The sequence below is a fragment of the Cynara cardunculus genome (genome assembly GCF_001531365.2).
Source record: "Cynara cardunculus var. scolymus isolate 2C chromosome LG 17, CcrdV1, whole genome shotgun sequence".
Lineage (NCBI taxonomy): Eukaryota > Viridiplantae > Streptophyta > Magnoliopsida > Asterales > Asteraceae > Cynara > Cynara cardunculus.
This window is the reverse complement of record NC_037544.1, coordinates 3,552,604-3,580,013: the sequence shown is the minus strand read 5'-3', so window position 1 is coordinate 3,580,013 and position 27,410 is coordinate 3,552,604. Positions and strand designations below refer to the sequence as shown.

At 33.7% G+C, this 27,410-nt stretch overlaps 2 protein-coding genes across 8 annotated transcripts; one reads left to right on the top strand and one right to left on the bottom strand.

The window, feature by feature from the left end:
- Window positions 1-7,498: 7,498 nt before the first annotated feature.
- Window positions 7,499-16,156, top strand: LOC112500130 (WRKY transcription factor WRKY24-like). The gene is made up of 6 exons (XM_025103446.1): window positions 7,499-7,797; window positions 12,688-13,510; window positions 13,774-13,912; window positions 14,008-14,166; window positions 15,644-15,867; window positions 16,032-16,156. The coding sequence occupies exons 2-6, from the start codon at window positions 12,775-12,777 to the stop codon at window positions 16,064-16,066; spliced, it is 1,293 nt and encodes a 430-aa protein (XP_024959214.1). The 5' UTR covers window positions 7,499-7,797; window positions 12,688-12,774; the 3' UTR covers window positions 16,067-16,156.
- A 3,622-nt stretch (window positions 16,157-19,778) lies between these two features.
- On the bottom strand, window positions 19,779-24,443 carry LOC112500128 (zinc finger CCCH domain-containing protein 18). Of its 7 annotated transcripts, none has more exons than XM_025103440.1 (9): window positions 24,334-24,443; window positions 23,734-23,865; window positions 22,719-23,629; window positions 21,925-22,092; window positions 21,657-21,833; window positions 21,253-21,329; window positions 20,985-21,155; window positions 20,717-20,843; window positions 19,779-20,188 (listed from the first exon to the last, which is right to left on the bottom strand). In XM_025103440.1, the coding sequence occupies exons 3-9, from the start codon at window positions 23,612-23,614 to the stop codon at window positions 20,110-20,112; spliced, it is 1,695 nt and encodes a 564-aa protein (XP_024959208.1). In that variant the 5' UTR covers window positions 23,615-23,629; window positions 23,734-23,865; window positions 24,334-24,443; the 3' UTR covers window positions 19,779-20,109. The 7 variants fall into 7 exon arrangements, with proteins under 7 accessions (XP_024959208.1, XP_024959210.1, XP_024959207.1 ...); XM_025103442.1 differs by having other exon boundaries at window positions 24,376-24,397; XM_025103439.1 differs by lacking the exon at window positions 23,734-23,865.
- Window positions 24,444-27,410: the final 2,967 nt, after the last annotated feature.

Sequence of the window (27,410 nt, the reverse complement as noted above, 5' to 3'; positions counted from 1 at the left end):
AAAAAATGAGGAATTTCAAATAGTTAATTTGATACTAATATTGATATATTTTGGTCAAATTTTTATGATATCTTCAAATATATATTTTATTCAAAAATAAAAACATCATCGCTTTCTCAAAATCACATAAAGCCATATTATTACATCGACTGAAATAAAAAATAAAATAAAATATTAAAATCACGATGTATCTCGCTGCATTGCGCGAGTACCCTTCTAGTTATATTATAAAACATTTGACAAAAACTCTTAAAACTCATCTATCTATACTATCTTATAAAGCATTTGGCTAAAACTCTTAAAAACTATGTTTTATACATGAAGTATTGTTTATTGATGCATATTACTTAAAATTCATGACTACAATAAATTATGCATAAGTACAACTTATTAAAGTTTTATGTTYGAATTYGTATAACTAACCGCAGATAAACATAATCAAATACAAGATAAATATTTCATTTTAAATATAAAAATCTGAAATATAATTAGGATAATCATTATGCTCTAACAGAATACTTAATTATTATCCTTATAAAAAATTATATTATTAAATAAAAAATAAATTACTTTGTTATTAAACATAAATTAAAATAATAAAAATTTGAATTAAAGAAATTACACCAAAAAACAAGAACTTTTAAATTAAATAGTTATTTTAATACTAATATCGATATGTTTTTTTAAATTTATATTGTATTCAAAAATAAAAACAATATCGTTTTCTTAAAAAAAACCGTATTATAACATCGACATGAGACAAAATAAAACGAAACATTAAGATCAAGATGTATCTCGCTGCATTGCGCGAGTACCATTCTAGTTTCTTTATAAAACATTTGACAAAAACTCTTAAAAACCATTTTTATGCATGAAGTACTGTTTATTGATGCATATTACTTATTAAAACTTCATTTTTAAATTCGTGTAACTAACTGCAGATAAGAATAATCAAATACAGGATAAACATCTAATTTTAAATATAGAAAATCTAAAATATAATTAAGATTATAATTGGGTTTCTAACAGAATGTTTAATTATTATCTTTAATAAAAATTATATTATTAAGATAAAAATAAATTACTTTGTTATTAGACCTAAATTAAAATATATAAAAAATTGAATTAAAAAAATTACACAAGAAAAACGAGAACTATTAAATAATTAATTTAATACTAATACCGATTTTATTTTTTTTAAATTTTTTGTGCTATCTTCAAATTTATATTTTATTCAAAATAAAAACATTATCGCTTTCTTAAAACCACATAAAATTGTATTATATCGATAGAGACATAATAAAAACTAAATATTAAAATGAAGATTTATCTCGCTGCATTGCGTGAGTACCCTTCTAGTAACTAGTAACTAGTAACTAGAAGAAGAAAAAGAAAATAAGGAAGGATTAAAAGAAAATTAATGGATATATAAATACAAGAAATTTAATTAAAAAACGGACCGTTCTTTATCTGATTTGGATGTTGTTTAGGTCTAATTCAATCCAATGTTTGTCTCGTTCAGTCTTCAATTATCTGCTCTAAAATATACCAGATTTTATTCTATCTGACTTAAAAGACCTTAAAAAAAATAGAGTGTCGGGAAAAGACGTACGTTTTTCTCATAAACATGTTATCATTTTTCACGAATATAGAATTTGTTGTCATCATTTAAAAATATTACTTTTATGTAAGCAGATTTGTTCAGTTTGGTAAAAACATAATAAATTAGGTTAGCTAAAGCAGTTTGGTTGGTTTTATTAAATTGGGCATCCCATAATTGGTCTGCTAGTTCTAGAAAATTTGAGATCGGCCTTACTGAACTAGTCTATAGTCGTATAAATTAAAGCAGATATTTGAATTGAACGAAACTCCATATGATAACATATTAAAGTTCATATAAATATAAATTACTGATATTTAATTTAAACCAGTTTAGATATATAGTGATGATGGAACATTCTTATAAATATACACAGAACAATTGACAGTTGTCGGATTTTGCATGTGCATAGTCTATCGAAGAAATCAAAGTACCTTGTATTCTTATTGGGGATTTATAAAGAAGATTGAAAAACGTAAATATCGATGAATTTTGTTCAATTTATAAAAAAAAACATGAAAAATCGATAAGAAATGATAAATAAGTAAAATTAAAATGGTCATTTGATGAAGTCTGGTAATATTACTGTTAGGGACTCAAACACCAGTGTTTCACTGGTTTGGGTTTTACAGTTTAATCGATTTAGTTTATTCTGTTAAAAAAAATTACATACAGAACAAACGTGAACATTTTTTTATATGTTTTTGAAACAAAAAATACAACTAAATTTTTTTCCACATTGTGAACTGAATACATATGAAACAAAGACATTGTGAAACAAAAATCATGTGAAACGATACCCTTATGATAATAGTTCTTACAATTATCATATATAGGCGAAAGATGGTGTGAGAAGGAAAGTTAAGATGAGAAGTGTTAGAAGAGATTTTTACACTTGATCACCTTTAATTTCAAACTCACCCATGAACCGTGTTTCATATGGAGATTGATTTGGTGCATCTAATTCAAATGTGCATCTAAGGGTGAAGATCCTCTCTTACACTTATCATCTTAAAGCTCCTTTTCCCCGGGACCCAGCCTATAGGGTTGGGTTGGGTTCCAACGAGAATAAGAGTTATCTGAGAAGATGAGAACAAAAAATTATATACATCCAACAACTACCTGTATTTACCTATTTTTATCATCATAACCAAAACTGTATTAAATTTATATACGTGAAAGTGATTAAATGTATGTAAAAATCTAAAATTAACTTAAAAATTAAGATAAATTTAAAGAAAAAAAGTAGATGAATATAGTTGAATGTACTGAAAGCAATTGAATAAAAATTAAGTTGGATTAAAAAATTTAACCGATCCAAAAGTAGAGACAATGTTGTTTTCGCAAGACATGTGAGACATGAGTTTTACACTTGAAACTTCACAACAAAATGTTATCAAGGTAAAGAAAAACCAAATCTTCACTTGAAAAACATTGTGAAGATTACTTTCACAATGTTTTGCTATAAAGTTTGAAGTGTAAAAATTGTGTTTCACGTGTCTTATGAAAACAATCTTGTCTCACATGATTCCAAGTCTCCCTATATATATATATATATATATATATATATATATATATGGTTGGATTCACGTGAGACCAAGGGTTTTTCTTAAGACCTGTAAGAACAATTTATGTTCATTGATCAACTTTATANAGACCTGTAAGAACAATTTATGTTCATTGATCAACTTTATAAGCTAATGATCTAATAGTCTAAAGTTGTATGGCGGCAATTTTGTGATTATAGAGAAGTCTCGTGGCAATTTTTGTGATTATGAATGTTCAGATTGTAGATTTAATCCAAGAGTTGAGAATTGATCTTACGGGTCTCACAAAAAATCTTTGGTCTCATGTGATCCCAAGTTTATATATATATATATATATATATATATATATATGAGCAATCAAATGAAAACCACTCTCATTTATGAAAACCTTGCAGACCACCCTCATACGTCGATTTCATTGTTTAATCTTATGAAAAATTTTCATGAAATTGTTTAATCTTGTGAAATTGTTTCATATAATACTTTTTTTTGATGAATTTGTTTCATATATGGTTATGAAATTGTTTCATATCATATTTAATGAAACTGTTTCATGTATTTCTCTAAAATTAAAATAATGAAAATGATAATATCCATGATTAACACCCTCCACACAAAAAAAAATGGTTAATCAACCTCTCATAATTACAAAAAAAAATGAACAAAATGAAAAATTATAATTGATTGAATGAGGTTTTCACGGTTTATACAAATTGAGTGGCTTTTATTTGAACGCTCCTCTATATATATATATATATATGAATATGATGTAACAAAATAAGAAATCATTATATTTTCTTTTTTGATTTTATGAATTGCATCCCAATAAAAGAAGCAAAAAGGAGGGGTCTACTTTTTTCTTATTCTCAATTCATGGTTTGCATGCCACAATAGAATAAAAACAACATACATTTATTCCCCTTTTCTACTCATACCTCTTTCATTTTGATTACAAGGTAACACCAAAAATAAAATTATAGGCCTCTGAAAAATATTGTGTAACGACTTGGATACACATTGTAAATTAAATCAATAATCAAATTTGAACATACGTCGAGTATCTTCAATGAACCCAGAACCAAAAATCTATAGTATCATGATGTGAACAACTGTTAAAAATACTGTTTCACTTAAATGTAATACAATAACATCAAGAATAGAAAAACAACTAAAAATATTGTATAAGGATTTGGATAGACGTTGTGAACGATTAATTAATGTTTTTTTGGAGGAATTATGGATTTTCTACTTATGGGAAGAATAAATTAATAAATGCATTACGAGATTTTTTTTATCATTAAATTACCTTTTTATATTTATTTAATAAAATACATAAATTATTTTAAATAAGTGGCTCACATTGGATCTAACGAATCTCACAAATTATAAGTTCGCATTTGATTAAACTCTTAATTATAAGCACATGATTAATTATACAATGTCTAGAGTAAAAATTTCCAAAAATGAATAAATAGGGGCATAAAAGTCATTTATTTATATAAAAGTTATTTAAGACATGTATTTAAAATTGTTCTTTTACTATTTTTGTGATTTAATTTTTTATTTAAAATTTATTTTCTATTTATGACATTTAAAACAAGCTTAATTTAGTTTTTTCATTTAAGTCAATGTTTAAAAAAAATATATAATTTTCGTCAAAATCACATGTGAATTGACTTTCTTTTTTCTTAATCACATGTGATTTAAACCCTGGAAAACAATGATTCAAATCAAACATAAAAAAAAAAAAAAAGAGGAAACAAAATCACATGTGATATGTAACAGAACACATTTCATATGTATAGAATCGCATTTGACTCAAAACATAATTCATAATTTACAAATATCACATGTGATGTTGATAACTTTCCCACATAAATTTACTATGATCAGAATCACGTATAATATTTTAATGAAAATTAACGATTTCTTTTTTGAAAAAAACGTCGATTAATTGTGGATTTCATATATAATTTTTTTAATAAAAAATGTAAGAAATTCTTAAATAAATTACTTCAAATAATAAAATATTTTTAATGAAAATTTAAATTACACTTATTTTAAATGTCATAATAAAACTAAATGAAAGATTAATTTTATTTATTGTAGATTTCACATGTGTTTATGTTTCTTCCTTTTATTTATTTATTTATTTTTATTTGGAGTTGTTGAGTATAGAAGTTTGTGTTTTGATGGTTTGACGCGCCATTTTTGGTTAAATATTGGACTGCAGATGTGCGCATTGTGTGCCTACTGTGGGCAACGACGAGTTTCTTTTGAACAAAACCGTGTTTTTTTTTATTATCTAGTCACTAGCACAGTGGTTTGAAGATTTATTAAAGATCTGGAGATAGCAAAAGATATGAAGATTTCTAGAGGATGAGATGAATATTAAACACTTTTTGTACTAAAAGATTAAAAAATGTTTTCATCCATGGGGCAAAGACCAACATTCTTCCACCTATAAATAAGAGGCTTTGGTGAAGCATTACAGGACAGCTCCAGCAATGTAGAAGTTCCAACACTTTGTATTTAGATTTTATAGCTGTAATTGTAATCTAAATTCAAGTCTTTTATTTTCAACAGGTTGCTACTGTCAGCACTATTTGTTTTAATTTTAATGCAAGTAACTTTTTAAGTATTTTTATTCTTCTACTATGCTCTTTATTTTACTTATTAGCTAAGCACCACTTGGGTGTGGCTGTCAGTTGAACTTAAGACTAGTAAGTAGCACTTAGGTGTGCTGTCGTTGCAGACTATTAAACTTGATCACTTTAGTTGGGATTTAAACTCAACGTGGATAAGCCGATCACTTTGAAGTGTTAATATTAGATCTTAGATCCAGAGATAGGCAGATTCGTAATATGACTTAAGTGATGCACAAATATTTGAGTATTTGATAATCACGTATAGATATGGGTTTCGCATGATTTGCTAAGGTTCAAACTTTAGTCTGGATTTGTATCACAAAGAGATTTGAGTATAAATCTTCATACTAATCGGACTTTATATTTTTATCAACTTAGACAAATCGACAACAGTGCTGACTTTATAGGCACTTTGTGGGCACGATCTATAAAGATTCACTTTTGAGAGATCGGAATTTTTATAGAAGTTTTTGTGACATAAAGTTTCTGACAATTTTGTTAGTACAGTTGTCTTAAGTGAAACTTACACACTTACCCATTTTTTAGTTACTTATTTAGATTTTGTTGTTAAAAGCACCAAACTCGCTCAAATATATTTTCTTTCTTCTCTAATTGAAATCAGTATTCTCAACTTAATACTCGAAACTTTGAAGTACAGTCCTTGTGGATGCGATCTTGGTATTTTTACCATTTTATTACTTGAAAGCGAACTCAATATTGGTATATGCTATCACAATTCACACATATGCCCTTTTGGGTGATATTTAAGAAAATTTTATTTAAGCATAATTCAAGTAAATAATTGACTAAGATTCATCATCTTATTTTCTTATCTATTTAGATAACATTCTCGTTTGAACTACCCCTCTATATAAGTGTGTATGTGTGTGTATATATATATATATATTAAAATATAACATATATATATAGAGAGAGAGAGAGAGAGAAAGAGAGAGTCAAGTTCATACGAGAACAATAAATAAATAAAGGAATAAGAAAAAAGTCAAATCACATGTGATTTTACATTACAATCACATACAAAATCACATGTTATTCATGCGACTTCTGTCTCGACCCGGGGTCATGGACCCTCGTCTGGTCACCCTTTTGTTGATCGTTTAATATAAAAACTACATATGATTTTGTATGCAATTTAACCCTTTTGTTGACATTTGTTTTTTAAGAGGTGTTGAAGTCTGATTTATAAGAGATGATTCTGAAGTCTGAAAGCTGGATCAGTAAAAGTGTTTGTTTTTACATCTGAAGTCTGAAATCTGAATCGGTCAAACTAGTGCAAAAATATAAAAGATAAATAGTTTTTTTACAAAAGTATAAAAGATAAATAATTTTTGTTAACAAATCTCTTTCAGCCTCCAAAATAAGAACCATTTGATAGAGGACGGATTAGGATCAAGAGATATTAAAAGATACGTTTACCACTTAAAATTTTAGAGGACATTTAGAGCTTTAAAGCTCTTATTTTAAAAATAAAACAAACGCCTTTAATATCTAAACATCTGAATAAATCAGATTTCAAAGATATTAAGAGGTAATTTTGAAAAAACAAACAAATACTATAATATGATTTATAAAAAATCTATAATCATCGCGAATTTTAAAAAAAGCTATGCTCTAAATAGAAGGGGTGTTTCTCTCTTGGCATATAAAAGGGTTTTTATATCCATTATTTTATTGATGAATGAAATAGGGGAGGAGGGTTAATATGGTAATTTCGAATGGAGGCAAATGGTGCTGCACACCCAGCTACCGAACACATCATCAGATTCTTCGCTACACTCCACCACATCCGAACACCTCCTCCCTCTGTTCTTCCTCCGATCGATCCATCATTTTTTCTGTTTTCTTCCTCTCAATTCAACTCAACAATCGACATACGAGATTCCTGAACGAGTTCTTAAAGCTCGCCGGAGTTAGTTTACAGTTTCCCGGCGTGTTACACGACTCCGATTGTCATTTCGGCACACTAAATTCAACCAAAAAGGTATGTTAGGGTTTCTGTTGGTTTTAATTTCTACGCTTTTCACTGCTTTAATCATTTTTTTTTATTGATTCTAGCTCTTACGGAGATGTAATTCAGTATAAAAGAATGTACGTATTTTTTTAAGTCAACCTTCCAATTTGATGTTGTTGACTGTTACTAAGTTTGACTTATTTGATTACCGTTGCAATTTGTTATTTCTCTATTTCATTGCTTCAAATATAGAAGTAAAATTTTAATATCGTTGGGGTGTTTATTTTGGTACCCTGGAAAGCTGAATTATCGCAATTTGGGATTTGAGATTTTGCTGTTTAGATATTTGGTGATTTAGGATTTATTTGTTATTTTCACGCGTTGGATACTTGGACCCTTGGTTTGATTCCTTGGTCAGTGTAATCAATTGGAGCAATTTTTGAAGCTTTTGACCGTGATGCAATTGCTCTTTTGTTTGTTTTTGCAATTATGATATTTTTGAACGAGTGACTTGTAGCCTGGTAGCTACCAAATGGATAATTTTTAGTTTGCGTAGTTCTAGTTGTGTGATCAAGCAATTAAATGGGAGGAAGAAAATGCATATTAAAGATTTTGAAGGCTTTTTCAAAAGTGGTTTATAATCCATGAACTAGTAGGTCTAAAGATATCAGCTTCGAGTAAGAGATGAAAATATTTCTTTATTTTGTGGATTATTTGGGGTGAGTTCTTTTTGCAGTCTACATGGGATGTCTACACATTTTATTGTTCGAGTTTCAAACCTATGACTATCTCCTCCGATCCATGAGATCAAATTTTGTCTTATGCTGCCAATTGTCTCATTCTTTTAGCTTCTCCCGGATTTTTGGAAGCGAAACTAAACCAAATGAACTCGGTGAATACTACATGGAGTAGGGTCTGGGGAGGGTAGTTTTATTTAGACCTTACCTCTACCCAAGGAGTAGATAGGCTGTTTTCTTAAATACCCTCTGCTTGTAAAAAGGTTTTGAGAAAAGGGTTAAGCGAATAAATAATGGTTCTGTTATTTTTAAATACATTTGGAAGAACAGAAAGAAAAATGGTAGAAACGTAATTTGGAGGAGTAGAAGAAAAAGCAGCAAGAAAAATAATAATGAAGCACTCATGGACAAAGAAGGCACAGATATAGATTGCAGGTACGAAATCACCAAAGCAACTAAAGACAAAGAGGCGGTAAAACAACAAAGCAAGTAGAAGACCGCAGTGCTGCCTCGTGCAGACACCCCCTTCCTAACCTTGTGCATTGATACCTAGCTATCCATCCTAGGCTGTAACACTCCTCTGACCCACCCTCTAACACTCCACCCCCTCCCCTACCTCCATTATCCCCAGGTCCTTGCACACAATCTGCTTCCCTAGTCATGCATCTCCACGAACTCCTATCGGAGGTCATAACTTCCAATTCTTCTCTGGTGGCTGAAGGTTTGTGAAATATACTTTCCTGTTCGTTGCTGTCTGTACTCGGCTAAATGTACATTAGTTGTCAGGTTATTTGAAACATTAGCTTTCAACATAAATGGGCTTATCACTTCTGGTCCTGATTGTTGCAACTTACAAACAGGAATGGTAGTGGTCATATGTGTTGGGCCACTCAGAGGAAACAGGGGGAAGCAATGATAGGTTTTCTTCTTTTAGTAGTCAAGGACTCAAGGGTGTATAGAAGACTGTAGATTTGATGAGATATCGCTCTTAAGACATACTCCTTTTAAGAATGCTTTGCACCAGAAATAAAATTATCAACTCCATAAGTTTTTCAGACCACGATATGATCTCTCTCACTGAGAAATGCTATCAAAGATGCTGTCCCAATAGCTTAGTTCAGGAGCAGACAACCACTATTGATGCATGTTAGTGAAACACACCAAAATAAATGTATTAGAAAATCCTGTAAAGCAAATATATGAACCACGTAACAGAAAATAAGCTGATAAGGCAGTAAAGAACATCATATTTTAGAGTGGTTATTTCTGTACCCACGTGTGTTCATGTATAGACCCATTAGAGCCACTGAGTTCAAATCTTTTAAGCTTTTCGTTCACTTGCAACTTTACAAAGTTGCAGGTCTGGTGAACAAGTGTTGTTGGTCAAAGCTTTAGAACATTCTATTTGAAACAGTGAAGAAATACTGAAAGGGTGTTTTGATATTTAACAAGAAAGCTATCTTTTAATCTTTTAAAGGGAACAAAGGTCACTCCAATGTAAGCTTATGAATTGCAGAACCAGTATTTGTATAAAAAAATCACTCAACTTTAAGTTCTTGACATAGCTCTTTTTGTGTTGAAATATCTTTCAAAAATCTGTTTGATTGTAGTTTCAGAAAATTTCCCACAGTAATCATGTGAAGATCCATGTATGCTACATGTACCCAGTTTCTAACAACTCAAACGTGAAAATTTTGACTGTCAAGTTTCATCCGGTGTGGGCTATAAGAAGAAAATCAATGATGAGTCATCATTTGAAGAGGAAGAGGAATTACATTACGAGTGTCATAGTTGTGAAAGGCTCTAGGTGGCCCTAGGCCACAAGGTCACCCATACAGCCTAACGGCAGAGGTCAGCCCTAGACAATGTGAAGGACCAATAAAATCATGCATTTGTCCTAAATTACTTTGGAAGGCCTGAAGTGAAACCCAAAACAAAATCCTAAGAGGTGAAAATCCCTAGGGCTTTAGGACATGAATTGCTTTCTTCCATACATTCTTATGTAACGCCAATTCCTTTGGTATATGCAAATCACTTGGATCCATATTCATCATTTCCCTGTGGTAAATAATGGTTGATTGCATGATCTCCATCTGACTCATCTATTTGCTCGTTGTACATGCCTCATTGGTTAACTTGTGCATTCAAAGGTCTATGTTGAAGATGACCAAACAGTCTCAACCAGTGTTGTCTCAACTTTTCAACCGATGCCACCAAATCTTCTCCCATTTATCGTCATTCATAGCCTTATTTCTCATTTTTTGGCAACACATCCACCCCAACATCGATGTTCCTATCACACACATCTTGTCCACATGTTGTCTTTTTCATGGTCCAACATTCTGCCTGTACATCATATTCATTCTCAGTATAGGCCTATAGATGCTTTCAGATTTAATGGGAGCAACCCATTATATAGTGACCCCTGAAACTTTTCATAGTTTCACTCATCCTGTATTCTCACTAGCTTGGTTCAAAGTTACTTATGATTTTGGGGAGACTTTCAGAAATTTAGTTATCTTTATATGGTAGTCCACCTCCACCAGTATGTAATCAAATGTTTTAGGTCCTAGCATTAATTTTCCAAACCAAATGTACCCAATATATCTCAACTCAAGAGTAGGGTATTCGGGGTATGATGTACGTAGACCTTTCCTCTACCCCTCAAAGGCTGTTTCCATGAAGATCTCCGACTTTGTGAAAGAAGTTTTTTAAGAAACAATTGTTGTCAAAAAAGGTTTTCTTAAGTTATGGGGATTCTGAAAGCACACTTGAGAGCATAAGGCATGGGAATAAAAGTACTAGAAGATGAGTACTGGCAAGCAGGCAACAGCCTGTTTATATCTACTTCATATTCTGTTCTTCACAGAAACAGTTGTTGATCCATACTGCAATTCTTTTTCTTTCTACTAGAACTTCTATTAAATAACTTGGGAGGAAAAAAGTACAATGTTAGTGAAAGAAACTAGTGGATGCCATGTGCTTATAATATAGTTATACAAGTCTTTTGAGATCCATAGGGTGATAGACCACTAAAGACAGAATTTACTGCTAATTCGACAGGTCTTGTAAGTCATGGTTTACAATGTACTACTTTTTGTGATCCCCACATGGAAATCATTTCTTCTATTTGAGCAAGAAATATGGAGTTCCACCTTCAATTTGATGATAATTCATGGAAGCCCACAAAAGAGATGCTGCAATACTTAGGTTCATCTAAGAAGACAGATAATATTTAGAGCTGTAATTTATACAAATTATTGCTGGTATTTTACTATTCTTCATTGACCACTTATTTGCTACTTCCTAGGAAATAGTTTGTAAATGTGATTATTATCCAGTTTCATTTTATGGAATGAATTGAAGACATCTTTTAATACCAGGGTACCCAGGATTATTTTATATGTCTGTTTAGTTACTTAATTTGGTAGTCGAGGGTATAATTTATCTTCACTGAACTGTGACATAGGTTGTAAGTTCCTCTTTTCATTGAACACCAAAATTTGACACATGCTTCCTTGTTACTGATGTTATAGAACATCTATGGACAACCATAATAAATGCATTTGCAAACAGTATCTTTATGCGTGTTCCAGTAAGTGAACATCCAGATATGCAATCCAGCTGCTTTTCACCCAACTAGGACTTACTGGGTCGCTTGACTGAATGGTAAGTGGGTTTGAAACTTGCCGTTAACAGGGTTTTATGTGTATTTTGACCATTTTGATATGCATACTACATACATACACACATACATGCGTTTATGCATACAGCCACATACATACACGCACATATTGAAATGTCAAAATAAACATACACACCCTATTAATGGCTAGTCTGGAACCACCCACTACCATCGAATCAAGAGACTCAGTTATGTATGTGTGTGTGTGGATATATGGATATGTCCTCCTTTTCAGGAGTGTAGAGAATTTAAAAATGATAGTATGGGATAATTATCAAAGTTTTTCTTCTAGATCCAGCATTGTTTTCTTTTCCTGCTCTGGTTGTTTAAAATGTGATGATATTTGGTGTCCTGAGAATAGAGAGATACATTGATTCTATATATTAACGCTTCAATACTGGTTCATATGGTTTCTTCACGGAAAGGTGTATAGAAAGAGATTCCTTTTTGGTGAAGTGCACCCAATAGTGCTTTCTGATACTCGAATTCTTGAATCAGGTCCTGAAGGAGCCCATGTGGAGATATTATTATCTGAGCTAGAGGAATTTCATCTCACAATGCAATCGAGATGGAAGTGAATTTGCTATGGTGAAGTCATCAGGTTATTTGAAGTTGACGGATGGTCTTAATGGTAAAAATCAGGTCTCAGTATCCAATCAAGAAAGAAATTTTGGGTCTGTAATGACCAAGGATTCACGTGATATGCATCAAAGGCCATATCAGGGTAGCGAGGTCCACACATCACAGTCCAACCAAGAAGGAAGCTCCCTCTCTGTACTACCTGGCAAAGGGTCAGATTCCGAAAATCGTGTATCAGAATCTAATGAACAAAGAACTACGCATTCTATAATACCTGAGAGAGTGCCAGACACATTAGAGCAAACTCCGTCTCCTGATGCCAGTGTCCCTGAATCACAATCTGCTCAAGAAAATTTTGTTGTGGCATTAAGACCCGAGAAAGGGCTAGATAAATTACCACTAAGACGCAACCCTGAGAATGCGGTCAATGTATTGCATTCTGATCAAGGAGTCACTTTCTCAAGGTTACCTGAAAAACCTAATGTGGACGGATTTAATTGGCGAAAATATGGTCAGAAGCTTGTAAGAGGAAATGTGTTTGTTCGGAGCTATTACAAATGTACATTTGCTAATTGCCCAGCTAGAAAGCAAGTTGAACGTTCACATGATGGACATATCACAGAGATAAATTACTTGTGCAAGCATGAACATCCCAAACCCGCACATACTCTTCTTAAAAGCCCGTCATGTGTTCATCCAAATCAAGCAAGAGGATCTGATGAGCCATCGTTGACATCTGAAAGTAACCAATCAAATTCATTACTGATACATGTCTTGCGTTGGTCCCTATATTGCAAATAAAAATCTCATGTCCCCTCCCTGTCCACCAATCACGTGAAGACACATCATCAATAAATTGAGAGAATAATAATGTGAATTAAATAAAATAATGATTTGTATTCGCGTGATTGGTGGGACAGGGAAGGGAGATGGGATTTGGGGACGAGATTTTTATTCTTTTAGTGCTTTACTAAACAATTTGTTATGTCTTTGTGCATCTTGCAGCCTCTCAAGATCCTGAAGCTTCAGCAACTCGTCCGCAGTTTATGGTTGCCTCAAGTCAAAATTTTGCGGAAGTTGCAGTCTCACGGTCTAGTGAAATAGAAAGTGAGGTTAAAAATATTCTACCCGACTCAAAGAGACAGTAAGTTAAAGCATACTGTCATATACTTGTATTTTGTTTTTATAGCTTTCTCCTACTCGTGCATTGCCTTGTGCTAATCCTCAAATTTTGCACAGGAAGAAAGAGAGTGTTGGCGTCAATGATAGTGTTGTGACAAAGACGAATTATGAGCCACGAGTTATCGTTCAGACTACAAGTGCAGTTGATATTGTTAATGATGGCTACCGTTGGCGCAAATACGGGCAGAAATTAGTGAAAGGCAATCCCAATCCAAGGTATATTTAATTGGCATTCATAGTTACACCAAACTCCACCATATGCAAGTATATTGAAGTATAATGCAACTTTTTGGTGTGGTCCTGTTCTTAGCTGTGGTCTAGTTGGATGTTATATTTGTTTCATGAAGTCAGAACCTTCCTTACCCTTGACCTTAAATTTGTGTGCTTGCTTGAACATGCATGTATACTCGGGGGTCGTTTACCTAAATGCTTACCCGGTAAGTGTTTAACATTAGGAGTCAACACCATAATTTATTTTATTGGGGAAGATTGTAGTACATCAAAACGTATCATATACAATAATTTACCTGGTAAGCGCTTACCCGGGTAAGAGTCGTCACCCTCACTTACCGGGTAAGACTCTCCATCCTTATCATCGCTCTTACCGGGTAAGATTCTTGGCCCTTGCCATGTTCATCCGGTGAGGAAAATTTTCCGGTAAGTACTCACCCGGGTAAGCGTTTAGTAAACGGCCCCTTAATTAAGGTATATTCCTTTCCCTCTGTCCAATGATTGACATTCACTTTTGGTTTTAATTTATGGTTACTTAGTTGAAACTGTCTTTTATATGTTACTCTTTATAGGGATTAATGCATCTTTGATTTCTATATTTATGACCTGAACTAATATATCAGTTTGGAAGTTGAAAAACTAATGTATTTGACTCTTAAATGCCAAAAGTGAGTTCTTTGAATAGACTTTAAACTTCCATTATCTTGCGTGCTTGCTTGTAACTTGGACAATTTTTTTAAAGCCAGTCCTTTTTTTTCCCGGACCCATGTCACTAAGCAATACACACAAGTGTGGGTCCTGTAAACAAGTCTTTTAGGTTATCCTGAACAAGTCCTGATCACAAGCATCCGTAATTGGGCAAAATACGGCATATAGAATTAGGGTGGGCAAAGTACTGCATATAGAATTAGCATTGCATAATGCTTGATGGGCATTCAAATTGAAAACCTGTTCATCAGGTTCGATCAATATGATTGCTTGGCGTCTCACATCAGTAGGTGATGGGAGATGAAATAATCACTCACCCGTATGCCATATTTCCTAACCTTTCCCGTAAAACCAGGGTCGTGCCTGAGGATGTCCCAATGTGAGATATAGAATAGTTTTGAGGACCAACTATACATGTTTCAGACTTTTTACTCTTTCAAACGATTTGGCAATTCTTGATTCAGCTCTCTAAGAATGTTAAAAGAATCATTCTATTCGAGTAAATTTTTCGTGTTACTTTGGCATTTTAAGAAATTTTTGTTGTTTTAATTTGTAAGCATAATATAATATGTGATATGAACTTTTATATTTTTGTTTGATTTATTAAAACGTTCAGTCGATCTATAGTCTTAGTACAAGTGTAGCAGGGTCTCCAAAAAGATTGGAACGACCCTGCATAGAACCAGCATTGGGTTCCGCTTATTGGAATTCTTTGGTAAAATCTCATTACTAAAAAGTAGTGATGTCCATGCAGGAGTTACTACCGGTGTTCAAATGCTGGGTGCCCAGTGAAGAAGCACGTAGAGCGGGCATCCCATGACGAGAAAGTGGTGATCACGACTTACGAGGGACGTCACGACCACGATATGCCGGCTGGGACCAGAACCGTTACCCAAAATACACAGGGAAACAACAATGAGTCTGATGATGATGATGATGAATCAACACCTCAACCAGAATCAGCAAACGAATCTACAGGTACAGAAATGGTTGTTCGTGTCGATGCCAATTGACCAAAAACAAAAAATCGTTGTTGTACTAGTTATCATTGATTCAACCTTCGGTCCACAAGTTTTCGTTATGTTTTTGTTGTATGATATAGTCTTTGTGATATATGCGCATAAGTCCGCGTTTATTGGCAGGTTATTGGAGATTGAAAACCTGCACTGGTTTGTAACAAGAGGATTACTAAGATGAGCTATAGATGGTGTCATAAATCTGGTTCTTATATTGATTTGCTTTAAATATTTGTAATGTCTGTTTTGCCCTTTTTTCTTTTTATTTCTCACAAGTCGGGGTCTTCATGAAAATGCCCGCCTCTACATACGTTCCACCGGGTTCGTTTGATTTTATAGTTTGTGTCGAGTGTTGATCTCTTTGTTGTACTGTGACCTCTTTGCTGTTTACGAGAAGACCCTTGGCTTGCGAAACAAAAATCAAAATCCACACTCAAGCATGTTTTTTTCTAGAATGAGGTCGTTATACCCAGACTAATCCCGACAAATTGTGATTGTAAGACTTCAATCTTGATAAACTCAGTTACCACAACTGTTATGGACACTTGGAATTGAACCGAGGGTAGATGAGATATTCCACCATATCCGTTGGGCTCAACCACTATGCCATAACCCTTGTGGTTCACTCAAGCATGTTATAGGTGAGACTGTGTGCAAAAAAACAAGTATAGTTAACATAAATTGCGTTAGGGACATACGTGAGGAAAATAGCCGAATAGGTTAAACAAATAAGGAAAACACCGAGCATAGTACTAATAACTCCTATCCTAGTACATGAAGAAAAGTTAATGCTAACCACAAGGGCGGTGTCTGGTTGGTTTAAGCTTGGCTCCAAAGGTCAAAAGTACCTGGAGGTCTCAGGTTTAAATTCGAGGAGGAATAAAAATCCCCTTGTGGCTACGGAGGCTCAAATGCGGTGACTCCGGGCTATCTGCAAAGAAGGTGGTCGTCTTGGGATTAGTCGGCTCGCATAGCAGATTGGATATCCAGGTTAATAAAAAAAAAAACTAATGCTAGTTTATAACAAACATTTCAGAAAAAGGTATACAAGGAAGGAGGAAAAACTAAGACAACCCTGTATCGATAAGGCTCTAACTACCTAACTATCCGCTACCCTAATCATGGGTCTCCAAGAGCTCCTATCAGATGTAATCTTATCAGAATTGTCTAAGGTTGTCGTGTCTAAGGTCGTCATATCTGTCTTCAAGACCTCAACTGCTCAACTCACATCCTCCTCGTCTGTCTCTCCACTTCATTCCCTCAACCATCATACTTTCTACCCCCCCCCCTCCTTACCAGTGTCGTAATCTACCTTCTGTGTAAATGTCCAAACCACTCTAATCTTCCTCTGTCATTTTAATTAGTGATGGACGTAACTCCAGCTCTAATTGTTAAACACGGTCCAACCACAGGAAAACCTAACATCCTCCTTTTTGCAACTTTTGATTTCTCTAATATACCCTCCATTACTTACCCATCCAACAAAGAACAGTCTGCTGTTATTCACAAATAATAATACAATATGACTTTTTTAAATTTAAAACACTATATAGAACTCCAACAACCACAAAAAAAAAAAGATATCCGAAAGTAAGATACTCATTAGAAAAACGACCATGTTTTAATAACAAAAATATTACCTAATCTATTTTATATAATGAACACGTCTTTCTTTTCTTAGTATCGACAAGTCTCTTAATTCAGGATCCATATAGTAAATACTTTTACTTTCCTTTTCTTATAAAAAAAAATGGTACCTAAGGACAATGTAATAAAAGACCGTGGAAAAAGGGTGTGTGGTACAGTTTAGACAGTTTTTATTATATGGGTCCTACAATTATTTTAAGGAGATAAATTACAGTTTTTCAATAAAACCAGATTTAAATCTTATTATTTTAGTTGTGAAATGTTTAAAAATTAACCATGGAATGAGAGGGACATATCACGTGATGGTTTTTGCAAGGATATTAACAAGTATGGGATCCACAAATCTTGAAATAGATTTGGTTGTTGTCAAAGACCACCCATCCACCTCAAATATTAAATAAGACATGAAGTTGGGTGATAAAGAAGATGGAATTATCCAAAACTCAATTCTCTCATTGGCTCCCAATATTCTCTCCTCCTCATTGCCCATCTCTCTCTCTCTCTCTCACTCACACTCTCACTCACATACACTATATATATATATATATATATATATATACTCTCTACATATATAGTAAGATTGGGTTCCGAGTAAGGGATATCCACCCTTAGGTCAATCCTAATTGAAGAGCAACATTAATTTTGTGTATCGAGATGCACCAGATCAATTCTTAAATCAAGTGTAATTTATGAGGTGGGGGTGAGATTAAAAGTGATCAAGTTTTCAGATCCCTTTTTACGTTCCTCACTTTAACTCTTATTCTCACACGATCATTCGTCATATATAGTAATATTATTTTCTTTACTTTTTTTAAAAAACATGTTTAGTTGACTTTTATAAGGGGAGAAATTCAGTTTGGTTTATATGGGGTAAATTGTATATAATAATAGAACAGAAAAAACCCAAAAATATAAGCTTATCATGGTTTTAAGTAATGTGATTAAGAGGGTTGTAAGCAAGTTTTAAAGGACAATATTGATATATATATATAGATATATATATATATATATATATATATATATATGCGTTCAAATAAAAACCACTCAATTTGTATAAACCGTGAAAACCACATTCAACCAACCATTACAATTTAAAAACCACCTACAAACGCCTTACGTCCAAATCATTCCGGATAACGCTTGCATCTTCTGTATTACTGCGGTTGCTGGCATAGAATTAGCAAATACTTATTTCCCAGATACCGTCATTGCTTCTTCTCCGAGAAAAGAAGTTCACGACCCGTGGCCTTCCACCTCCACGCAGCATTGCTTCGTCAAGCTTTCACCCATTGCGGATTTGAAATCACTGCTTATGTACCCGGTGTATATAACATTTGCTATTATTGTTCTGGATAGTAATAATTTTACCATGTGATTGTATCATTTTGTTAAGAAAAGGTGAAACTTTGATACTCATTACATCTGTGTCAAATCTGACCACAATCATGACGAAATGGTCATTATACCTGTCGATTCATTAAGAACAGACTCGTTAAGCTATTTCTTTTTATTAAATAGACAAAAGATGTTTATGGAAATGAGCATAAGCAACACAATGACCACAAAAACCCCACACTTTGTCTAAGGTTTTCAAAGAAGCCATAATTGTGTTAGAGTTAATCATTGTTGTTTGATGCTGCTTTACAACTAATGACTTGTAATTAATCTTGGATTTTTAATTGGAAGGGGCATGTTCAGGAAAAACTTGGCTTTCTGCATAAACCTTCTTCCTAGAAGCTTAATGAATAAGCCATTTTCTATATCATTAAGCCACTACCAAACAGTCACGTATAATTGGTCAATAAGCTGTAAGTCTCGTTAAACTCATTAAGCTGCTAACAAACATGCCCTTAATGGAAAAACAACGAAACCAACCCATGCCCTCTTTCTTGGTTCGAAGGAGAGTACAACTACATATGCACATGATACACATTTACATCAGTTCATTCAAAACAACAAACAAATAGCGATTTAGTTTAATTCATACAGAGAGCTTAATCCATACATGGTTTAATGGAAAAAGAATATCCCTTTATTCATACGCACACGACACACATTTACACGCTTCAAACATGCCCGATGTTCGAAGTTCAAGCAATAATAAAGTACATAAGAGCTTAAAAATGGAAACTTTGTATAAACTAAGCTTTTATTAGTAGCATATATATGTGTGTGTATATATATATATATATATATATATATATAGATATAGATATAGAAAACTTTAGCATTAAGCCATCTGCATATGCTTTCTATAACTGAGCCAGACTCACTACACTTGCTTTCATTCTTCTTCCTAAAGTTTATAATCAAAAAGAAAAAACTAACAAGCTATCTGTCTTGCTTTCTTGCTTGCATTGAAACCCTTTATAGAAACTAAAAAAGTTAACGGTAACGTGGTGAAATATCGCAAGTGTTTTCTGTACCTTGTGTTCGTTGCAATTTGCTTTTTTTTGGGCCTAAAAACGCTAAAAAAACTGGATCTTTTTGTGTGAAGAAATGGACTTTGATGTTGATTCTTCATATCTAAGTCTGCTCCTGTTATTTGTGAAAGAACTTATGTTGCTGTCGATATCCCGCTTCCTAAGGGAGATGCAAATGGACTATCGGGAAGATTCAGTCCCTGGCTGCTGCAACTTTGACCAGATAAACCGATGAGCGAAAAAAATGGAAAAAGAAAAGATAACGGAAAGATTGATGAACTAATGTGACGGTGATCATGAAACATTGGTGCACCAGCGTCGCCCATCCTTTTCCATTTCGAGAACACTATAATAAGATTGGCATTATAGGATATAAAATATGTCTAGATGTCTTAATAGACTGCTTTATAGGGATTTAAGACGCCCAAAAATGTTCTATCAACTTATTGTAACACTTTCACATAGGACGCACAATTGCTTGGTCCTATAAAGTTAAATACCATAAAACAGTCTATTAGGATTGTAGGCATATCTGGTGTCATATAAACCCGATTTTATTGCAGTAGAAAGAAAAGAAAACAGCGCCTAGGGGGTTGAAATGAATGAACCACGGGTAAGTCACGACGCAATAGGTCCTAACCGTTTGGGCTAGCCCAGCTGGGCGACCAGGTGTAACGATGCTCATTATGGTCCAGTCTAAATGATGCCATAAAGAAAACCATAGGCTATATTTTAACTTACTTCTCTTGATCATTGTATTTGGTATTTATCTGCCTAATTCTGTCATCATTAGGTGAGCCATTGTTCAGAACATCTAACAGATGACCAAACTGCTCTGCAGATGAGAAATTCATCTGCCCTCTATGACCTACAAAATCAAGATTCATCAGAACTTCGGCTTTTCAACTAACAGATAGCTTATTAGCCAATCTTATCAGCCAACAGATAGTTTTCCAGCCAAATTTAACAGCTATATAACTTCAGCTTTGCCGAATTTAGAGTTTCTAACCTTCTGATAGCTGCAACTCTTCGAGCGAGTACCCAAAAGTCGGTTGGTTCGTGGGGTTTGCTGCCAACTGCATTTCTGAGAACCGCAATCTCTCTGACTCAAGTGCGTGCTCCTGCTGTTCTTCTAGCAGCTGTTTCTTTAATAATGTCGAACTATCACAAATTCTGGCCACTGCATCGATGTAAAAATAACTCAAATTATCTAGAAACACGAGCATGATCGCCATATGCAAATAGGTCAAAAGATTTATAACATATATATATCTCACTTGACCGAAGCTCAGATTCAGCATCGAGGCAGTGACCACCATAGTACATAGCATGCCGAAATTTGTCTCCAATTTTCCTGCAGAAAATGGTATAAATTTTAGCGTCAAATTCACAAGTTGTTCTGTCAGGATAAAAGACTAGGGGCCGTTTACCAACACAAATTAGTAAGTGCTGATTGATTAAGAATGCGGTCTGGTTAAGAGGTTCGGTCTGGTTAAGCACCGGCTGAAAATGGTTATTTACCATGTGTCGTAAGCGCTGACTGAGTCAGAACGCAACCCTTTCTCGGTCAATATATTTGTGGGTCAGAACTCAGAATGTGTTGGTAAACATCATCCTTTCTTACCGGGTAAGCACCTCTTACGATCAACAGGTGGTAAACAGCTCCTAACCATGTTCTTACCTATCGTCCCTAGATTTTTCGCGGTATGGTTTGACCAAAACTCGTGCACCACAAACAAAATGCGGGTTCCCCTTGTTCAGAATCTCCTTAACGGTCTCCCCATAAGCAAAGGTTACAAATCCGAACATTCTCTTTTGCTGACAGGGAATCCTCACGTCATGAACCCGCCCAAATTTTCTGGATTGATATAAGAAAATGTAAACTGTTTCATTTCAATTCATATGATATATACATATAAAGACTATTTCGATCTATGTAAACGCCTTACTTGAAATAGTTTGAAACATCTTGTTCTGTGAAGGTACTCTCAGCCGGAAACGTTAGATATATCTGCCTAGAGCCTGCAACGATACCACCTTGTTCGTTTCTATCTCCATTGTAATCCATATATTTTGCAATTTCATCGGCTAAAATGACCGAATGTTGCCCGTGAGGCCTATTGACACAACCAGATTTACAATAAGGAATCAAGAAAGATCGTGAACAAAAAGAATAACCGCTAACAACAAAATTGGCTTTACAGGACGCCAAATATGTCTATAGTCTGTTGGTTGATTTTACATTAAGTCCTGTATGGATAAAGATGTTTGTGTGGATTAATTTGTCTGTATGGATCGGAAATATTTTTGTTTGGAAGAGTTCTTTCATGGATGAAAGCAGCGTGTTTTTAAATTGGGAAGGGCAGGTTTTAGAAAAAAACTTGTTTTCCGCATAAAGCTCCTCCTTAGAAGCTTACTGAACAAACCACTTTCTATTATCATTAAGCCACTACTAAACAGCCATGTACTGTTGACCGAATAAGCATGTGAGTCTCATTAAGCTGCTAAAAAACAGGACCTAACTGTCTTAATGGACTGCTTTAAAAATACTAATATAACGCTTTATTTAGAATTGCCATAAAAAACTTGTTAGGATGTCCAAAAGCGTCCTATCAACTTATTGTAACACTTTTACATGGAACACACATACTTAAGTCTGATAAAGCAGTATATTAGGACATTTAGACATATTTGGCGTCCGATATAACTGACTTTCTTGTAATGAAGGGTTGAAGGGTGTAACCTATCGATGAGTGTAATTCTCTTGAGCCGTGCAAGAAGCTTAGTCAAGCTATAACCGGCTTTCCCATGTCTTTGGCTCTCGGTGAGATACCCCTCGGCTTGAAGGGTCTTTCCGAACTTTTCATAATACAGCATTGGTAAAGAAGCAATAGAAACAGGAAACCCTCTTCTTGATTTCAAGAGTTCAGTGAGTTCCATCTCCAGTTTGTTGAGAGACCCGGGTGAAAAGACATTATCGTCCTCATTTGAACCCGGGCTAAAGATCTGAGAGAAGCTTTCCAGCATGGGATTACCATGAGAATACCTACAACCACTTCCATGCCTACAGCAACCTTTCAAGAAATAATGGCAAATCTTGACGGGCGATTCAGGCAAACTAGGAGATCTTCTGTTGGTCCTAGAACCCACTGTAGGTTCAGAATAGAAATAGTTATTAGTCGCGAAATTTGAGCCGTTTGCAGGCTCCATCTGATCTTCTAATGGCAGGAAATGTAGCTGGTTTTGAAAGCGAAAATCTTCAGGAAACGAAGATGGATAAACCGTTAAAGATTGGCCATGGGAATCACAGCAACGGTTAGGAACTTGGATAGCCAACGGGGATGGACGAGATAAGCCGCCAGGAGAGAAAGGTGTGAACTTTATGGGCATGTCTGATACCGAATTGACCCTGGGAGGTGAAACTGGACTAGAAGTAGCTGAATTGGAGGGTAAATTGAGGTGGGTTTTCGCCTTATTGATCAAAGAATGGATCAAATTATCAGGGCCAAAGGCTAATCTAATCATCTCTCTTTCACCATGATCTTGCAACAGTAGATACCCGATAATCTTGGAGACTTTTTCAGGTTCTAGTTTCTGGATCCTATCATATACGACTTTCGTAGATTCTGAAAAGTCCATCTTTTAGATTCTAACCTACATATGACCAAAGTTAGTTGCATCTCATAAATCTAACAAGACATTGAATAATTCGAAACAATTTCTAAATCATAAAAAGCATAGTAGACACTTGACAATACCAGAAACTGAACTTAGACCAACCAGAAATTCTCAAATTCAGAGAAGTGTACGCCTTTGATTCATCGATGTACAAGTCTTTATAGCACAAATACTCTGGATTTGAGAGTTTCGTCTCTGGAAGAAGGAATTACCTGAATTGGGAACAAGAAAGAAGACATGTTCCTATATCCACAAATATCACTAAAAGAGAAACAAAAATGGAAGACATGATAGAACTTAAAGAGTAAAAGCGAGTCCTCTTCAACATGGCTAATGTGTGCTTTTCTTTTGCGCTTTTCAACAAACAGTTGGTGTTCGTATTTATGTTCTAGCATTAAAAATTGACATTTTTGGCACGAAAAGGAAGAACACAACTTGGGTATGACTAGAAATTTCACACAAATTTCCCGTTTTCTCAATTTTCATGGAAACTCTTGAGTTAACAAATAACTTCCAACATAAAATTGAAGCATGCAAACTTAATCTTTATGCAAATAACCCATGTCAGAAAATTCTAAGCCTTTTTCCTAATCATAAACAAGTGTAAAACAAGAACTCCATAAATTCATGAAAATTATGGCTAAAAAACACAATTTGAAGCAAATATCTTGGATACCCACCAAAATCTAATTAGGCTTCTGAAGAAAGGAGGTCAGAACAACCTATTCATGGCCTCAAAAACTCCTCCATGATTGATTGAACACACCATTCTCTCTCTCTCTCTAGAAAATAGCTCTTTCTCTCTCTATATCTATATATGTATCTATATCTATATCACTTTCTCTCTTGCTCTTGTTATTGTTGCTAATTTTTAATAATCAATATAAACTATGCCCTCAATTCTCCCCACAAACGACACCATTCTTAAAAAAATACCGAAAATGACAGCAAGGGCGCCCCCATTTGTCCTTGGTTCATGCCCCACAAATACTTCAGTTTTATAAAACACATAATCTATTCATATCAAAATCATAAAATTTCATCAAAAAACACGAAATTTCGGGGAAAAGATGGGTAAATTGAAGTGGGTTTTTCTTGAATCAAATGGGTTTTTGGCCACATTCTTCACAGAGTTGGAGAGAGAGAGATATTAAGAGGAGGAAGTTACAGCTTTGAACATGCCACTTTTTTACTGTTTTTACTGGTTTTTTTACTGGTTCCAAGGTTAAATTTGAAAAATTCAAGAAATTACAGGGGGGATGGTGGGGTTGGGTGGCGATTCAAGAGGATTTTTAGGGATTTTTTGAATTTGAATCTTGATTTATGATTAATTTTTTTGCTTATTTTACTTGGTGAATTTAGGAATAACCTGCATTTTGACTGAAATTTTAAGTTTGACTTGCTTCAGAAGTCAACTTTATTCACAGGTAAATCATAGATAATTAGAGATGATGATGGCCAACCATGTATTTTATTTATTTATAGGTTGACTTTGCTCAAAGTCAACTATATTATTTGGATTTTTTTTGTCGTCTGAACTAGAGGTGTTCATGAGTTGGGTTGATCGGGTTGAAGATATTTGAACAATTTAATCCAATGCTTGCAGTTTGAAAAATCTTAACCCAACCCAACATAAACCAAAGTGCAACCCAACCCAACCCGTACGGGTTGATCGGGTTGATAGTTTGGTAAATTAAAATATTTCTTTAACCTTGAATATGTTATTTCTCTACTCATATTTTCTTAACATCAACCATTTGATACAACTTATCCATACTTCTTACGTATATCACATTCAGTTAATTTTCTCAATTTACATATATATGTTCACAGTTACTGAACATATATATGAATGAGTTATATAGATATGTGAATAGATCAAAAATGTGTATATGAAAAGCATATATGATAGTGTAATTGTCTAATTTATATATTATTAGAAATTCAACAATCATATTAAATTCAAGAAATAAAAGGATATCGGGTTCATCGGGTTGGGTTGGGTTCAAATAATAGTAACTCAATATCAGCCCAATACCTACAGTTTGACAATTTTACAACTCGATTACACATCGAATTGCTTCGGATTGAGTTATTTCATATTGGATTGGGTTGGGTTGATCGGGTTGGTCGGGTTTTTGAACACCCCTAGTCTGAATAGAATAATATACATCTTTAATCTTATATTCACCCATAAATTGTACTTTAGAATTAAAAAAATTGATCCAATGCACCTCATTAATGTTAACATTCAATTAAGATTGATCAAATTGATCCAATGGTGAAGATTTCTTCTTACGTTTCTCACCATAACTTCTCTTCTTACTATAATCCAACCCCATATGTTAAATTGTTTTGATTTTCTGTTAAATAAAAATTACAGTAAATCATAATCACAGGTACATAATTGGGTAAATATGTTAAATTGTTTTGATTTTCTGTGGAAACACAGATATCTAGAGAGAACATATATTACTGAAAAGTCGTTATAATTACACAGACTAATCTTTGAAGTCGTCCCTTACTAATAGAAACGACATTCTTCAAATATTTAATTCATCTTTCTACACTTTATAACAAGATAACGAGAGATAAAATAATCAAAATACTTAAAGCATGTTTGATTAAGCTGATTAAAATCAAAGTTTTGGATTAGATTTACATGTTAGAAAATTGATATATTTTATATTAATATTTATGTTAATATCATATTAGTGATAAATGTTTAATTTAATTAACTTGGTTATGACTTAATTACATACAGGCCCTTCGATTATCTCGATGGACGATACCGGTCCCTGTAACCGACTGTAACCAACTGTAACCGATTGTAAATAACTATATTTTGTGGTTATCTCTTTCTTAATAAGAGAATTGTAACTCCATCATAATTGATTGGCATCAAATAGATTATTAAGAGTGATCATGGCTTCATCAAGTAAGACAATTCCAAGTGTTCCCACAAGTAAGTTTACTATTCATCTTCTAGATTAAAGTCATGGATGTTTTCCATGATAATGATAATTCGATCATATTACTGTTTATGTTATTTATTTTACATTACAAACATTAAGCTCAACATTCTTTTCGCTGCTCTATATATGTTAGTTTTAACCAAAAAATCTGAAAAACCATAACTCTTAGTTAATTAGTATACTGAATTGGGTTCACGTGAGATGACATTTTTACACTTGAAACTTCACAACAAAAATGTTGTGAAAGTAAAAAAAGTCGAACCTTCACAGCAAAAACATTGTGAAGATTACTGACAGGGCTAGGATCATTCGTGTTCACCTAGTGGGCAGAATGTCCCCACAGTGGCGGTGCAAAAGCACGTCGACACTATGATCGCTTACAAGTAATAAAGTGGTACAAAGTACCGAGATCGTTCCCACAGAGAAGGTAGAGATTTAGAGATTTTTCACGAACTTCTTGCATGAGTTTCTAAATGTAAAATAAAGTTGGATTTTTGTTTATAAAAAGACCGAAATAAGACCGACTAGCTAATTAACGAAATAAACTTCTAACGTTAAATGATGGGCATGGGTGCAAGTGTTGCTTAAGATAAAATTAACAATAAAATGATTAGACTTTTACGAGTTGTTTATAAAAGCTCCGATATCTCGAAAGTGAACTTTTATAACCGGACCTCATAAAATTCCATAAGGTTTTTACGTTTACCACTTCGAAACTTGCTAATCTAGCTAAAAAGTAAAAGGAATGCGATTCTTACCCAAATCTTTTTGTGATAAAAATA

Coding starts and splice junctions, on each gene's coding strand:
- LOC112500130 (XM_025103446.1), top strand. CDS start 12,775: ATGGTGAAGTCATCAGGTTATTTGAAGTTGACGGATGGTCTTAATGGT. Junction 14,167..15,643: donor AAAGGCAATCCCAATCCAAG/GTATATTTAATT, acceptor ATGTCCATGCAG/GAGTTACTACCGGTGTTCAA. Junction 15,868..16,031: donor ATCAGCAAACGAATCTACAG/GTACAGAAATGG, acceptor GTTTATTGGCAG/GTTATTGGAGATTGAAAACC.
- LOC112500128 (XM_025103440.1), bottom strand. CDS start 23,614: ATGGACTTTTCAGAATCTACGAAAGTCGTATATGATAGGATCCAGAAA. Junction 22,093..22,718: donor AGAATTACACTCATCGATAG/GTTACACCCTTC, acceptor TTGTGTCAATAG/GCCTCACGGGCAACATTCGG. Junction 20,189..20,716: donor AAATACAATGATCAAGAGAA/GTAAGTTAAAAT, acceptor ATCTGGTCAAAG/TTGCAGCAGCCAGGGACTGA.